General features: G+C 39.0%; 1 protein-coding gene across 1 annotated transcript in view; it reads right to left on the bottom strand.

The window, feature by feature from the left end:
• PTEN (phosphatase and tensin homolog) overlaps positions 1-17,512 on the bottom strand; it is a 51,839-nt gene that overhangs the window by 24,571 nt on the left and 9,756 nt on the right. Inside the window, exons 2-3 of the mRNA XM_083740748.1 lie at positions 4,562-4,646; positions 1,546-1,590 (exon numbers count right to left, since the gene is read on the bottom strand). Of these exons, the coding sequence (XP_083596874.1) occupies positions 1,546-1,590; positions 4,562-4,646 (130 nt within the window). The remainder of the gene's footprint in view (positions 1-1,545; positions 1,591-4,561; positions 4,647-17,512) is intronic.

Here is a 17,512-nt window from a genome sequence, read left to right as displayed (position 1 = left end):
TGAAGTTAAAACAAAAAGAAGCTCAGCAAATCAAAATACCAAGCAGATTATTCCACCAAACTGAATTACTATTAATGAGTAACATTCTGGAGAAGTAACAGATATTACAGACTTGAACAATAAAATGAACCTGTAACACAAAAAAGGAAGAAAGCTTTGCTACTGATATTCTTAGTTAAAACCAATCATTTTGCAGAATTTGGATGTCACTGTGATTAGTTCTAGAGGGAAAGCTTTCAATTTTCTCTGTGCATGCACAAACTAGGAAGACAGACAGAACAGTACAAGTCTGAGGCTTGTGTAGGCTTATTCCTGTAACATAGGGTTGAAAACCTTTTTGGCCCAATGGGCCAGCTCTTTAGCTGACCCCAAACTGCCAGCTAACTTTGACGGAGGGGCATGACAATCAACCTGTCAATCTGATCTCATTATGACAAAAGATGGGTGACAGGTAGGTTGTCATGCCCACATAATGTAGCTGGATAGTACTTCTCAAGTGCCTGACAGCCAGCTGTTTGTCAGGCACCTGAGAACTGCAGCATAAGAGCTTTGCTGCTCCAGTAGCACCAAGTGGTTTGCATTGAAACTGCTGCTAAAACTGAGCTTTCCCCCTCTATTTTACCAGCTGTTGCAATGGAAACCACTTGACACTATTAGAACAAGACTGAGACATGTTGGTCTGATCATATTACATCTGGGTTGAAAAAGTTTTATTGGGTCTTACTGAGTTCCCAGGCACAATTCAAATGATTTTGACCTTAGGTACTTCAGGGATCACTTTCTCCCATATGAATGTAAATTTATGTTGTTGTTTTTAATGGGCAACTGATGGCTACTGCTCTTTTTATTGGTTTGCTTTGCTCTAGCTGTTACATCAAGAAATGTTACATCATTTCTTTTATTAAAAATCCTAAACATTTAACAGCTTGAAAAACATAACTTTTTTAAAATGGTAAACTGTTCTGGATTTTAAAAAATCAACTGTTCAGTTGATTAAAAATCAAATCTGGAACATAAGTATCATGTGTGGATGTAGTCATTCTTATGTTTTTCTTTATATATATATTTCAATTGATAAAAATGTTACTCATACATCTGTTTCTTTCTAGTTTACTATAAGCCCTAGGATCCTTGACATGAAATTTAACTATATAGCAAAATCTGAAAGAATTCAATATATAAAATGTAGCCTGAGAGTAGCAAACTAAGGCTTTCCACAAAAAGTTTAATGAAACACATAACAATTTTGCTTCAATGTGACGATGTCATCAAATCAACAAAAGCTGCCGGAATAATTTCACTTTATCATAAGGTTACAAGCTGCAAAGTAGGCATTCTACCATGTTATTTAAAGCAGCCCAAGTAACATTAAACTGCACGATACCTCCACCCTTACAAAATAAGTTCCCAATGCTTACATTCAGCATTTTTTCATGTTTAAGTCTGTTGAATATCTTTGAGATCTACCTCTCAAATAAAAAGGAACTTAACTTCCTCTGTTAGAAATGTTTGGGTCAGTATATGTAAGAAGCAAAGTATACTTACAGATTGTATATCTTGTAATGGTTTTTATGTTTTGAATCCAAAAACCTTAAAGAAAAACACACACAAGTCACACAAACATATATTTGACATCATTATTTTACATAGTTGCTCGATAAGACGTATCTATCGCCACCTAAATGTTGATATCAATTTGGAGGTGTATGTAGTACCTACTATTGCTGCTGCCCTTAATTTGCACAAATGTTTCCTCACAATTACTAATGTGGGAAAGTGTGTGAAATTAAAATTGCAGTTTACTCCACGAAGCATTTTTATTGATAAACTGAAGCAGGTGTTGTTCTAAAGATGTCCTTATTGTTCTATGCAAGGGTAACAATTAGTACTCTTTAATACTAGCATTTAATTTTAGATTTCATAGAATCTGCCTCAGAATAAGGGATTCAACCTCAATTTAGATGAGGAAAACTAAAGCAGCTAAATGAAAGTTAATCACAAACTACATTAATTGCCTAATTCCAAATAACTTGCAAAATAAATGCAACTGAGAAAGTGCAAGCCTTAATCTCATATAATCAATCCCTACTCATTGCATAACCAATGAAAAACACTGCCTATTGTTCTATGCACACTTTCACTTTTGCACAATTCCCCAGTACTCTGCTCTCACAAAACAGGGAACAAAGCAAGGTCACAGTGAGGAAGCAAACAAGAATTTAGCAAGGGTCCAAACCATGGGTAGGCAAACTAAGGCCCGGGGGCCAGATCCGGCCCAATCGCCTTCTAAATCCGGCCTGCATGTAGAATCAGCATGTTTCTACATGAGTAGAATGTGCCCTTTTATTTAAAATGCATCTCTGGGTTATTTGTGGGGCATAGGAATTCGTTCATTCCCCCTCCCAAAAAAAATATAGTTCAGCCCCTACAAGGTCTGAGGGACAGTGGACTGGCCCCCTGCTGAAAAAGTTTGCTGACCCCTGGTCCAAACCTTAAGCAGAAAGCATTAGTTATTGGCACTATGCCACTTTTGATATGCGGTAGCTCTTTCACTTACAGGGTAATAAAGGCCACTGAAACCAACATCCCTGATAAAATTCACTAACTTATTTAGATAGATACAAGTATATCTTGCAAAAACATCACCTACCTTTATGAATCAATACCTCTCAAACTCTTTTTTTTAAAAGCCCTGATACCTGCATATCACTTAAGTATCTGCTATTTCCTTGACCATTTCATGTTAAAAATATGACAAGAAACTCACTCTATGGTTTCAATAGCAGCCAAATTTTCTCCCTCCCCCGCTCAACTGCATTGTTCACCAAGTAGTCTGATGAAGAATTCTGAAGAACTTGAAAGCTTGCAAAATATTTTAATATGAGCTGTTTTTTGGTTGGTCTACTAAAGTTGTTAATAAAGGTTTGTGCTAATATTTGCAATTTTCTTACCTTTACTTTTTGTGTAAAAAAAAATTTTATAATGGTTTTTAAAAAGAATTAACTCATATGTGGCTATTCCTTTCTAAATACACAGAAGTGCTCCATTGTAAAGCTATTAGATAACCAGCATATCAAACCACAACTAACTAATAAAAATCTAGGGAACTGCATAGTAGCCACCAATATGAGGACATGCAAGCTCAGTAAGTTATCGTGATGCTGTGCTCCATACATTTTTCTCACACAATCAACACCTAACCTTTACTGGCCATGAACATTTTGTGTATATGATATGTGAAGGAGGTATGTGCTAGAGATTGTGGTAGGTAATGAGAAATTGGACGAAGGTGGAAACACCTGAACTACTTTGTGAAAGGTTGTAATTTTATGCACAGATGCAACTGCAACATCCAAAGAGTTCCAGGTGCTTATACATATGCCAGTGCAATGCATTTTCTTAAACGCCCCCCCCCCCATTTTTAACAGGTGAAAATGAAATGCCTATGTTGGAGATAGAGCATGAACATTCATATTTCAGAAATCATCAAATTCTCCTTTAACTCAATTGATCTCGTAGAAGCATCTACTTAGCTTAAAGTTTAGTAACAGGACTTACATGTTTATATCCATATTTAATATTAGTCTAGCATGTAATATGATTCCCCCCCCCCAAAAAAGTGGGGTTTCTTTTAAAATAATATTTTTATTAAATCATTGATCTTATTTACCCTGGTTTTAGATGAGTTTCACCTTTCAGCACTAAAATATGATACTTCTCTATCACCAGAACTTTGTGTAGCTGCCCTCCCGCAGCTTTTAGATTATAACGCTAAAATAAATTGTTATAGTCACCCTAGAAGTCATTTACGGTGGAAAATTTTGGGAGGGTAAATACTTGAATTACAGTTTCACAAAACAATGACAAAAAAGGAACAAGACTATATAAAATCATCATGAGGTCATTCCTGTTCTGTCATCCCCCTCCCTTTCTTCCATCTATTGTACGTGTGTGAACTGCTATCTGTGGGCTGGCATGGAAGGAGAGGATTAGAAAAAAAGTGAAGGGGATTGGGATTGGAATCTGTTAATGTTACACCTAATACGCAGATTTCACATACTAGCAGAGATTAAAATTAGAGAGGCAAACGTTCATTGAAGAGCTGGAGAATTAACAGCCAAGCTTGTCAACTAATTTCTGCCTTACACAATATGGCTATTAAGTGCATAGATGAATTCAGAGGTACTAGATTTGCTGAACTGACACCAAACTGCAGAATTATACAAAAAAAAATAATAGTAATGATGAATGCACTAGCTAGATTAAACATAACGCTGATATATTGTCATGTAAAAAAGTAATACTTCAGTTAATTACCTTAAAACTTCAAATCTTAATATTTGCTTTTGTTTCAGATTTGGCAGAGAAAAACACACTGCATTGTAAAAGATACCAAAACATTGTTTTAGTTCTCATTTGAATAAAATATGTGATAATCTCAGAAATGGGGAAACCTGTGGAAGGGAACATACAGAGGGATGTAACATTTTGTCCCCAAGAAATCTCATATTTATACATTTACTCCCAGATGACATTAAGATGCACAGACACAAATTCTTACCTCACAACGTCATCAATATTGTTTCTGTATACTCCTTCAAGTCTTTCTGCAGGAAAACCCATTGCAATTATATTTGGATAAATATCTGAATAGTCAAGTTAAGAGAAATATTTACAGAGCAACATTGTGAAATAGTACATAAAGTGTTAAATATTTCAAGTAAGTAACTATAGAGACTGGATTTAAGCAACCATTTCAGACACTTTCTATAGAGAAAAAGGTTCTAGTATTCCACCATCAGGGAAACAACTGTTTGGCAGGCTAAGAAGAACAGGACTGGAAGTACAGAGGGGCACAGGCGGTGGTTTGCCAACCCATAAGGAAGGTCTTTGAGGATTGCTCACATGTAATCTTAACAATTACAGTACTTGGAAGCAGAATGGTCTTGTTTTCAATAGAGAGAAATTAATATCTACCATTTTGAAAGATCAAGCAGTGTAACAACAGTATTATATGTCATATAATTCACAATTTTATTCAGACTACCCTTCAGCTTGAGGGTCAAGAAACTGTTTCATACCCATGCAGCCCCTATCATCAAAACAGCCACCATGGATCTAGTGATTTATGCATAGTTGACCACTAAGTTTGACTTAGTTGCTCTCTAGTGTTTCCTAGCTGCCAAGACACAGCCTTGCAAGGATCAGATTACTGAAGAGCTACAGAATCTCCACATCCAGGGCGCTTCCTTCCCTTCACCAGAACCTCCCAAGTTGCAAGCTTGCTCCAGTCAGACCATCTGTGGAGTACAAATAGAAGCATTCTGTCCATTTGGGCTACTTCGGCAAGCTCTGAGTATTCAGAGACTGGGTAGCTGCATATGCTGCCAAGAGAGATAGAACATCTCCTGTTCCTGTACCACAGCATCATATGGCTCCAAGCCTCTCACACACAACACAGGGGAGAAGAATGCAAGTCCTGGGAGCTTGAAAGCAGTCCTTCAGCTCTTTTGTATGCATGAAGGTACATATAAATCTGCATATAAACACAGGGAAAAGAAAATGTTCCAATTTGTTAAGATCTAGTCTCTACTCCAAAAGCCATCATCCTGTCTCTCACCAGAATAATGCACTCAAATCCAGCTCACACTATTTTATGTACTCCAAGTTTTACAATTTGTTAAAGTCTCATTGTTATAAATATTTGTTCATAACTACAAAACTAGACTGACACTTGCCTTTCCATCATCTGCAGCAAAATGCACCTGCTCAACAGACACCAGCTGTTATCTCCAGAACCTTCTGTATAGTAATATCCACTGAGCCATGATGCTCACTGGATTACCTTGGGTCAGTTATGGTCTCACTTACCTCACAGCCTAACCCACAGCATAGGGCTGTTGCAAAGATAAAATGGAAAGGGAGAGACCTGTGTAGGACACCTTGAGCTCATTGGTGTAAAGGCAGGATATAAATCTAACAAAAGAAAAAAACTTTTCCATGCATGCCACTCATTTTAAACTGATGACAGCAACTCATTTCACCCAATCAGAGAATTGTGATTATTATACATGGTAGGAAACAAAGCCAGGATCGTGAACCATATTTTGAAGTTGGCTTGTTTCCCGAAATCATAGTCAAGTCTAACCAAACAAAAGCAAAAATCTTCACTTGCACCTGCAAGTAAACAAAACAGGTAATTACAAACCAAAATAGCACTTATCCAAGTGGAAAGCATCCATGTTGTTTGGTTGATCATGCTACTTTTTAAAATTTGCAACAATAATTCATATAGACACACACAAACTGTGTTATGTAAATAAAGAAATACACAAACGCCTTGTCCTCAGAAGTAATTTTTTTTAAAAAAAATCTTCTACACAGAAATTCATATCGTATGCTTGACAGAAATGAGATTCATTTCAAGGTAAATGCAGAATTATCTGATTTTATCTTTAAAAAAAACAACCTGTACACTATCTTGTACACTAGTAACTTTTGTGTTGGAGTAATTTGCAAGACATCCAGAAAGAGGGTAAGTTCTTCTATTCTACACTTTTCACCAGATTATACATAATATGATTTTTAATCAGTCTTTCGCTGATTTCTGCACTTCATTGGGAACTTATGTAAAAGGAAGTGAAATCTTAATTCCACTGAAGCAATTTACATGATCTAAGTACAGGTATAGTTCAAAAATAATAGTAAGCTACGTTCTGACATTAACATGCTTGGGCCTTAGCCTTGCTGACATGGGATATCCCTCTCTCCCCTGCTGATGTAAGGTAGCCATGATGTTCCATTTAATCCAAACCAGCAAAAATATGGTTTGCCCTTGCCCTACTAACTAGGAAAGAAGATCTAATTTTTAAGTGGGTTTTTTTAAAAACAACACTTACCATATTTTTTGTCCCATAGGAGGCTCCATCCCATAGGACGCACCTAGTTTTTTTGGGGGGGAAATAAAGGAATTCCCCCCCCTTTATTTCCCCCCCAAAACCAGGTCGGGGAAACTGAACCAGGTCGAGAAACCGCGGGATGGCGGCGCCGGACGGCAGGCTGCTATCCGCAGCGAGGGGAGCCCTGCAGGGAACTCCTGCAGGGCTCCCCACGCTGCAGATGTCTGCCCAGCGCAAGGGGCGCTCTGCTTCAGGGCGCTTCTCGCGCCGGGCGGCAGGCTGCTATCCGCAGCGTGGGGAGTCCTGCAGGAGTTCCCGCAGGGCTGCCTAGGCTGTGGATGTGTTCCCAAAGCGCCGGGCGCTCTGCTTTCAGCGCAACCGGCGCTCCGGGAAGCAGGCTGCTATCCGCAGCCTAGACAGCCCTGCGGGAACTCCCGCAGGGCTGCCTAGGCCGCGGATGTCTTCCTGAAGCCTGGAGAGCGAGAGGGGTCAGTGCGCACCGACCCCTCTCACTCTCCAAGCTTCAGCGAAAGCCTGCATTCGCTCCATAGGACGCACCCAGATTTCCCCTTCATTTTTGGAGGGGAAAAACTGCGTCCTATCGGGCGAAAAAGGGACGCAGGTGGCGCTGTGGGTAAAAGCCTCAGTGCCTAGGGCTTGCCGATCGAAAGGTCGGCGGTTCGAATCCCTGCGGCAGGGTGCGCTCCCATCGTTCGGTCCCAGCGCCTGCCAACCTAGCAGTTCGAAAGCACCTCCGGGTGCAAGTAGATAAATAGGGATCGCTCCGGCGGGAAGGTAAACGGCGTTTCCGTGTGCAGCTCTGGCTCGCCAGAGAAGCGATGTCACGCTGGCCACGTGACCCGGAAGTGTCTCCAGACAGCGCTGGCCCCTGGCCTCTTAAGTGAGATGGGCGCACAACCCCAGAGTCTGTCAAGACTGGCCCGTACGGGCAGGGGTACCTTTACCTTTACCTTTATCGGGCGAAAAATACGGTAACCATGTTGAGAATTTTATTTAAGTATAGTATATACATATATGTTAAAAAATAAAGCGAGGGTGGAGAAAGCAATGAGGCCAAGAGTCCAGTCAGGCTCATTTGCATAGTTTCAACCATCACGGGCTATACACAGCCTACATTCCTCTTAAGTAAAACTACAGATAATTTTCTATAGGTTCTCATACTGGATCTTTTTATAGCTATCTCATCCAGGAATTGAAATAGCATAAATTCAGCAAACAAATAGAAACCTCACGTTAACATTAGATTGTCAGTAAGTACTGTAATAAAGAAGCAAAGTATCATATATTTAGCCTGATATACTGTACTCTATCAAATTACCTTTGCACAAGCACTTAAGCCTACTAAAAAGGAAAGGAACCATTTTTCTTGAAATACGTTTCTCAGATGGCATGGTGGGCTATGCTACCCATTTTTGCCCAAAGACACAAAACACAGACCTTTCTCTGTTCCTTGCTCCTTCATCTCTTGACCAGTCTGTTTCATTACTCATATACAGAACAAATCACCAAAGCAATGCAGCACAGGAGAAAACCTAAGAACATAAGAGGAGTCCGCTGAATCAGGACAATGGCCCTTCTAATCCAGCATCCTGTTCTTACAGTGGCCAATCATTTGCCTGGGGAAAACCAGAACCTGTGCTGGACCTGAACACAAGAGTATTCTCCCCTTTTGTAGTTTCCAGCAACTAGTATTCAGAAGCATATTGCCTCCAACTGTGAAAGCAGAACAATCCTCCCTACATTCATTCATTCAATTTATATAACACGCTTCATTATAAGATCTCAGGGCAGTTCACAGAATTAAGCATTTATGCAGCCTGCCAGTCATCCCCAAAATTCAAGGACCTACCATGTGTTCAATGCCTCTGAGAAACCCCTTTCAAGTGAGAGCAAGGGTTCCTTCTCTAGAGGTGCTAATATATGGTATGGTGAGATGCACTAAAGCTAAAAACCTCTCAGTGGCAACCATGCAACAGTTGCCTATTAAATAACCTGCTGGAGGACTTCCTCCCCAAAGCTGCCTTTGCTGAAGAACATTTATCAATTTTGTAATGCCTAATGAATGCTGTTGGTGTAGCCTGCATAGCCACTCTGCATACCTTGCAAGAAGGCGCATTTGCTGAAAAAAGCTGCTGAAGTTGTCATGGTTGAATATGCTGAGATGTTCTGGCACAAATAACTTCAGTGATTCATAAGCTAATGTGATGCATGCTTTAATCCACCTAACTAAGGTGTAGCTTCTTACTTTCTATCCCAAGGTATTAGGGTGGAAAGAGTTTGTTTGCCTCAGTAGTTTGTTCTATTAACGTATGCTCTAATAGCTCTTCACACATCTAAAGAATGCCAAGCCTACTCATGGAGAAGTGGGATAAAACTTTGGCAATATCAATTCTTCTTGTTGCTGCAAAATTGAATTTATTTTAGGCATGTCCTTAGAACCACCCTGCCTGAATGAAAATACATACAGATGTTTTGCTACTGAGAGCTGATACATCTTAAACTCTAGAAGCAGGAGAGACAGGGTACAGCTAAACAACTTTCTCTTCAGAGAAGCTGAGTGAAATGAAACAAACAAGAAATCAGATTGTCTGAAAGGTTAGGAACAATAAATTAATATCAAAAAGTCCTGCACACATCAAGAGACCGCCACCATTCTCAGAAGGTTAGGATGTGACCATGTGGAGATTCAACAAACTTCGTGTAGGGTATTATTTGCAAAAACTGCAGATACTACCACCAATCTGCAGAGTAAGTCATAAAGTTAGATGGAACAGGTAATTTAGAGTAACCTTCCCCAACCCTATGTCCCCATATGTTGTTGAGACTACAATTCCCATCATCCCTGACCACTGAGCCATGCTGGATGAAGCTGATGGGAGTCATAGTCCAACAACATCTGGGGGACTCAAGGATGGGAAAGGCTATGTCAGAGAATATGAAAGCAAGGAAAATATAGCCTTTTATTCACCTTGCTCTGGTGGACGCTCCCCGTCATTTTGGCTGAAAAAGGTTAAAGAAAGCCTCTGACTGCCTAAACTGTTTGGTTCCCAAAGCAAACCTCAAAGCTCTTCACACATCCAGACAATACCATGCCCTTTCCAAGGCTGGAAAGCAACAGGTTGTAAGGACAAGCTCCTGCTCCTGCTGAAAACGGAAGCATGTTTATGAGATGAATGACAAATTTGTGCAAAGAACAACCACCATGACAGACTGAAGTGATGACAACTAGGGGTAAAAAAAAACCAATCTGAGAAACAACAAAGAGACACAGATTTTAACAACTCAAATGGCAGCTTCTGCAATGCTGACAAGGTAGTATGAAGATGCTGCAGTAATCCCAGCATTCTTTAAATGCCGTTGACCTTCTTTACACTGTCTAGGAAGACTGCTCATGCAGAATAATAAATGCAGAGCACGGAAGGATACCTGGATGACAGAACGGTACCTACCACTTTAGGTGGGTGGCCTTTAGAAGCCTTCTATTCAACTTCCAAGCAGAGACATTCAGCCAAGGCAGACTGGAATGCAGAAGCATACCTTGAGACATGGTCTTCTCAATAGTGGCATTGGTGGAAAAGTGAAAAGGAGACCTGATGGCTATGGTGAGTGCAGAGCAGTGGTCTAGAATAGAGAGTGTTAAGTTTTCTTAACTATACAGCTAACTCACAACTTACGTGCATTTAACTTGCAAGCATCCAGCTTTACACAGTAGGCAATTCTTTATTTTTAGAAAATTGAAAAGGAGGCAGAAAGAGGGCAGGTGTCCAGGAAAAAAACTATTACTTTGGCAATCCCACCCACCACTGAACCCAAAATGTGTTTTGACTATATGAGATTTTGGCTTTATGCACTATCCCTGGAATGTAACTCGCGTGTAAGTTGAGTCACCTGTATAGGATTCACTCCTTTGCAATCAGCACTATGCTCTCCCTAATAAAGAGGCATGGAACCTGACAGATATTTGACTACTTGCTGAAGAACCCATTAAGCACTGCACTGCATGGTCACCTGAAAACTTCAGAATTCTACTGAAAGTATAAGCCAACTGCACTGTTTAGGCAACTAGAAGTTGAAAGTGCACAGATGAAGTCTTGAGTCAGATAAGCAATCAGCACTGGAAGAAATTCTGAAAGTTGAGCACTTGAATGAAAGTAATGTTCTAGCGCAATTGTCTTCAGAAGCCTATCAGAGTTCCTTGTGGAGCTTCTGGCATTCGCAGAAAAGACAACACACTTCATGGAATCCACGAACGGTGGGGAGTTCCCTTCCTTGACAGCCTCTATTATTATCTTAAGGCTTCACATGTGTTTACATACTTAAACAAAGAAAATGGAATAAATACTCCAAAACATTTCTGGCTCAGTACCTGAACTACAACCAGAATACTGGAATAGATATATCTGCTCAGCATCCTGCAATCAGAGGACGAAGAGAACCACTAATGGGCAAAAGAAACAAAGCCCCACTTTAAAGTCAGTGAAAGAAAGTAGTATCTTCTCAAACCTCCAGGCAATGGCAGAATATTGTCATGCAATAAGAACTTGCTCAGTGCTAGTCATCTTAATCTGAAACTGCTATTTAAATGGACACAAAGGAGCAGTATAAGACCCAGAAACCTTATTTTTGGTTTAATTATACAATATAGAAAGACTCATCTATTTGTCTTTGATTCTAAAGTACTGACATCTTCAAAAACTATCCAGAAGACTATCTGTCAAAGAAACGATTAAAGCCAATTTAACTTACATTTAAAGTATACTTACTTTATTATTGTACTGTCCATATATACATAGTATCTCAGCTTGCATCTACCATCCTGTGTAAACCCTCAGCCAAGTCACTCAAATTCTACCAAGAACTAAGTACTATCAAAGGTGTCATTTGTTTTAACTGTTTTAATGATGAATTTTAAACTGTTGTAACCCACCCTTCGGACCTGATGGTGAAAATCAGATAATAAAAGCTGGAAAAAAATGATGTTGTGGGAAAAGACCAGTAAGGTAAAACCTGGAGGGGGGACTTCTGGCAAGCAATACAAAACACAGATCAGACAAAGACCAACCACACACACCGACAAAATGTATTTAAAACACCAACCACAAGTCTGAGGAGTAGGCAACTGAGGAGTACACACACAGCTCTGCTCCTGGTCAAGACAGGAAACAGACTGGTCAAGAGGAGGAAGGGAGCTATTAATGGACAAAGGTATGTGTTTCCTGACTTTCAGCACAAGAGGGCAGCATAACCCACTATGCCTTGTGTTCACCACCTCTGCACAATGAGATATTCAGCAGTGAAATCTATTACCGTAAATTACACTCCTAGAGATTATTCCAATTTCTACTTATCAAGCTTTCCAAAAAATTGTGGGGGGAAAGATTAACAGTAGCATTGTAGCTTCCAATGAGTATATGCGTGAAAGAGCAGCACAAACACTTCTGAAGACTAGAACTCAAAAATATTATATCTATAGGTACACCTAAAGTGCAGTTATGACCACAAGAGACAACTGCTAATACCTGTGGGTATGAGGAGAAAGACCAGTGAAACAATTTTACTAAATTGCATTAACAAGGAAGCACAGATAAGCAAAGGCTACAATCAAAAAAAAAACTTTAACTAGCCATCCAGTCTGCAACCTGCGAGGGAAACCCAGTCACTGTCCCCAGTCTTAGGTTGCATCATACTTACTCACCCTACCCATCCACTATTGCTGCTATTCCTGAAAAGCTATTTTAGGAGTCAGGTGTCAAAGCTAATTGCTGCACTTCTCTACCTTTTTCATATTTAAGGGCCAACTAATATAAAAGCCTGCAAAAGAGAACATAGGCATGCAAACATACTAACAACCACAGTTCTATACTGTTTCACCTAGTTAGGAAAAACTGCAGCACAGTGCTCTATTACCTGTTAGTTCTACCTCAACATTCTATCACCCATCTCTTTCAACCACAAGTGTTAAAGACTTACGAATCCAGATATCCTAACTATGTAGATTTGATACTGAAGTCCAGTTATCAATTAACCTGACTTTTAAGCTCATGGTGAAGTGTCGCAGCAACAAGAAGATAGCACATTTATAGTAGGGGTACAATAGTAGAGGCAGAATGGGGTAGGATGAAGGAGCAACAGCACAAAGTATACAGGGTTAGTTAGGGCGGGCAAACATTCCCTGTGTAATTATTTGCAAAGCTGCTTAAGATGTTTACATAGACTAAGGAGCAAACCAGACATCATGGCAGCAAACCAGTGTCTGAGAAATCTAGTCACTGCTGATTTCCGGGGGGCCGGGGGGGGGGGGGGTATAAAAGTGCAACAAGGACAGGAAGGAGGTTTTTTCAGTCATAATAGCTGCCCAGCTGTTCTTCCCCAGGTGGGGCTGTGTATAAAATGGAAGGACCAAAAAAAGAAGAAGAAGAAGCTAAAATGTAGATGGTTTCCAAGAATCACTCCAGCCTATTGTACTTTTCTACCAGAGACTTACCTTTGCAATAAGAAGTCTAAACCAGTGGTTCTCAACCTCCCTCACCCTAAGAACACTAGAAAACAGCTGATGGTCTTGGTGGACAGTTTAATGGTTTTTCTGCCTGTTGTAGAGAGTGTATGAGGTATACTGTATAATTTTTTATTGCTATTTTTTTGTTTCTTTTAAAAGAAGCAATAAAAATGCAATTAAAAATCAGTATGAATATTTAATGGTAGACATACCAGATCACCTGAATGAAGATCACAGACCATTGGTGGTCCATAGTTTGGAAACCCCAAGCCTAGACTCTAAACATGAGCAACTGCCAAATATTATATATCATTTATGCATGCCCTACTTAATGTGGTGGACTGCAGACTGGTGTTGATTTGCAAGCCATCAGCTACTGGTCCCTGATGACTCTACCACAGCCCAGTTTGTGTGGGACACTTCAGGGACAGGTCCCTGGCTTATTTGAATGGGGAGGGTTTACAGGTCCACCACATCAGATAGCTTGAGAAGCACTGATTTATATAGCCTATAGATGTGGACTGATCTCCAATTTACAAATAAACTACTATCAATTTTAGGAGGTTTAATGTAATAAATAATTAATTTATCAGCACTCCTGGAAGAGTAAGAAAAAATAGTTGTCACTGCATAACCTCAGTGTGCCTTAACATTTTTTTAATGCTGTTTCAGCACAGCTATAATGCAAAGAGGTTAAAAGCTTGTTTTAGAAGTGGAAGCAAGCTACAGTTGAAGACTTATGGCTTATTAGCTATTGGCAGTGAATTTGGTTTTGCTATTCTACCTGATGTCCAGCATTCCTCTTTGCTAACATTTTAGTACAAAGTGATGGAATGGGAGAGCAATGAACAGAGCAGGAGGGGAACATGACATCAGAAAACATAAACTCATCTTTCAGGAACAACAAGTTCTGACTGACCAGCTTAAATATGCAAGTATTAATCTCCAGGAAGAAATCATATGTGCACACCCTTAGTCACATGCCCTATTTCTTTCTCTAGCACTTATCAACCCTGCAAAAACCTCTTTGTAAAAGGCCTCAGCCATTGCATACTTTTAAATACCTGGCATTTTAGGAGATATCTTACTCCACCTCTCTGCAGTTGACAGCAAGATATAGTTACGTTCTGGCTGGAGGTGTCCCAAGTAAAACATACAAAACCAATACTCTTATGTTGAGCTGCACAGTACAGCATAGGGCCTGCAGAAAACACAAACTTGTGTCCTATCTACACCTATTTCAGAATAGGCCCCATTGAACTCAATGATAATTTCTTCCTAGAATTCTTCAGAAAAAGACACCAAAGGATTTATTATCAGTGTGCACTTAACCTCTGAGAATGCTGATCTAGGCGCAGGCCAAGGAACAGCTTTTCCCCCTCAAAGGTACCAGCCATCTCTGTACAGCCATTAATTTAAAAACTTGCCTCCTTAGCATCTCATGGTTTGATAAAAACAAAAGCCTAGTTTCCCCCATATTGTTTCTTCTCTAGTAGAATGCAAATTACTGAAAAACTCATCTAGCAGCAGCGAATTTCTAGAAAGCATTGCTCAAATGCCTAGGAATGATTCAAAAGAACCAAGTACCAAGGAATGGTTCAAAAGAACCAAGTACAAAGTCATACAAATTAAGCAAAAGGTATGCAGTGCAATGTGACTTAATTATGTAAGGAAAGCTATTTATAAAAAATAATAAAACATAGGATATTTCACAATGGGGAGGGGGACCAAGGGAGAGGAAAGGTCACAGATCACGAATTTTAATTTGTTTTAGTCTGTTCTATTGTGCTTTTAACTTTTTGTATGTTTTAAATTATGATAATAATTTTAAGTAATAATTTTTAAATCTTTTTTTGTAAACTGCTTTGAAGCTTTTTTCAACAATCAAGTAGTATGTATATATGTGTGTATGTGTGTGTGTGTGTGTACACATACATACAAGAGTGTTTTTAGCAGGTGACAAAAAGAGTATGGTGAGGTTATTTATTTCATATATATATATATATATATATATATATATATATATATATATATACTTCACCATACTCTTTTTGTCACCTGCTAAAAACACTCTTGTCTGGACAAGCATACTGAGATACTTAGACAGTTGAGGTAATTTTTTATTTGTTTTAGTATTTTAATTTTTCTAAGTACAGTATGATTATGAATTTTTCTCAATGTTGTTTTATTTTTTTGCACCCTGCTTTGAGGGGGGGGGGGGTTACCATCAAGTGGTATATAAATAACCAAAGAGGAAATCAAAGAAATATTGGAGAATGTAAGCATATTCAAGTCGGCAGGTCCTGATGACATTCACTCAAGGATCCCATGGGAGTTACGCTGGTCTCTCAGAACCACTAGTAATTATGTGTGTGAACTCATGGAAAATGGCATAGTCCCAAAAGACTACAGAGCAAAAGTAAAGTGCATCTTTTTTATTTTAAAAGGAAAGCAGAAAAAATTATTCTGGCTTCTGCATTTTAAAATTGGAGCACATACTGAAGCACAGAGAAGAATATGAGTGACTAGCATTCAATGGTTATAAATTGTACTGAGCCAAACTAAGTTGCTTTTTTAAGAAGTCAGACTGGATTAGGTAGAGAATAACCCACTGATATATCTTAGCTATGCCGAGGCTTCTGATCTCCGTCTTCATGACAACCACACCAGAAAGGTTATTTGGGAGGGTAGCAAACAAACAACAAACTATTGCAAGAGAAATATAATTTGTTGAAAAACTGCACAAAGAAATAAAATAGATCACTATCAAATTGTAAAGAGATTTCCAGCCATGCTGGTAATTCTCTCTTCAATTTCTTAATCAACACAGCGGAAGATGACCATACACCATGTTGGATCCAAAATAAAGGGATTGCAAACACTAAAATGTTAGATGTATCTATGAAAAGTAAGGTACACAGCAATATGATAAAAACAAAAAAAGTTGTATATTTAAAACAAAGAACTATACAGAAACACACATACAATACTGTGGGCAGGGGAGACGACGGAGAAAAAATTTAACTGGGTGAACAGCTGCACTTCTAAAAACTTCAGCTTATAGGGAATAAACTGAATGAGTCAATGTGATGTAGTGGAACAAAATAGCAATGCCATTATAGACCACATTAAGAGCAATACTGTCTTTAAGATACAAATGAATAACCATAGCATTCTATTCAGCACTGATGAAGATCTCATTTGTGTTCAATTCTGGGCAACAGAAGTCAACAACGATGTAGATAAACTGCAAAAGATTGATAATATAATAAGAGCAGCTTTGCTGGATGAGAACAAAGATCAATCTAGTTTAGCATCCCGCTTCTAACACTGCCTAGTCAGATACATCCAGAAAGCATACTACCAGGTCATGCAGGTAACAGCCATCCCCTACTGTTCACCATCCCCCAGCAACTAGTCTTTATTAGTTTACTCTGATTACTCTTTACTCCAAGTAAAGAGATACAGGCAAGTAGGAGACCATGGGCCCTCCTACATTATATTCAAATTTAAAATGACAGCACTAGTTAGGAACCACCACTTTCTAACTGAACTAATACATCTTATGGCAGACTTACTTGGCAGTAAACCTCACTGAGTTCATTGATATTTATACCCAAGTGTGCATGTATATATTTCAATCTAAGTTCTTAAAAACCTTAAAGATCAAATTCCAGTACATTAGTGCATGCATGTAAACACCAACTTCTGGGAGGAAAAAGGTCTGGGCATTACTTGTTTTGAAAATCACTCAATTGGAAAGTTCTATGCATACATCATGTGAATAAGACATAATAAAACACCCTTTTAGGTGTTTTATTCTACTGTCCCCCTATCAATGTAAGGATTTTAAATTTGTAGAGACTAAGGACTCATTTTCATTTAGTTGGGGAACATACAAATGGCCTGTTAAAACAAACAGCAAAGTAGTAATGGATTCTTACTGTAAAAATGGCATTTCTCTGAGTTTTCAATCAAGTCTTCTTAAAGCTACTGAACTGTACCATTAGAATATTTACCAAAGCAGCAGTATGATGTTATTAACCACTGATAACTCATATATATGTGCATAACACACACATGCAAAAAAAAAAAA

This window comes from Podarcis gaigeae, assembly GCF_964106915.1.
Source record: "Podarcis gaigeae genome assembly, chromosome: 5".
In the NCBI taxonomy this organism is placed as follows: Eukaryota; Metazoa; Chordata; class Lepidosauria; order Squamata; family Lacertidae; genus Podarcis; species Podarcis gaigeae.
Note: the sequence above shows the minus strand (reverse complement) of the source record. Positions and strands in the feature narration are given on the sequence as shown.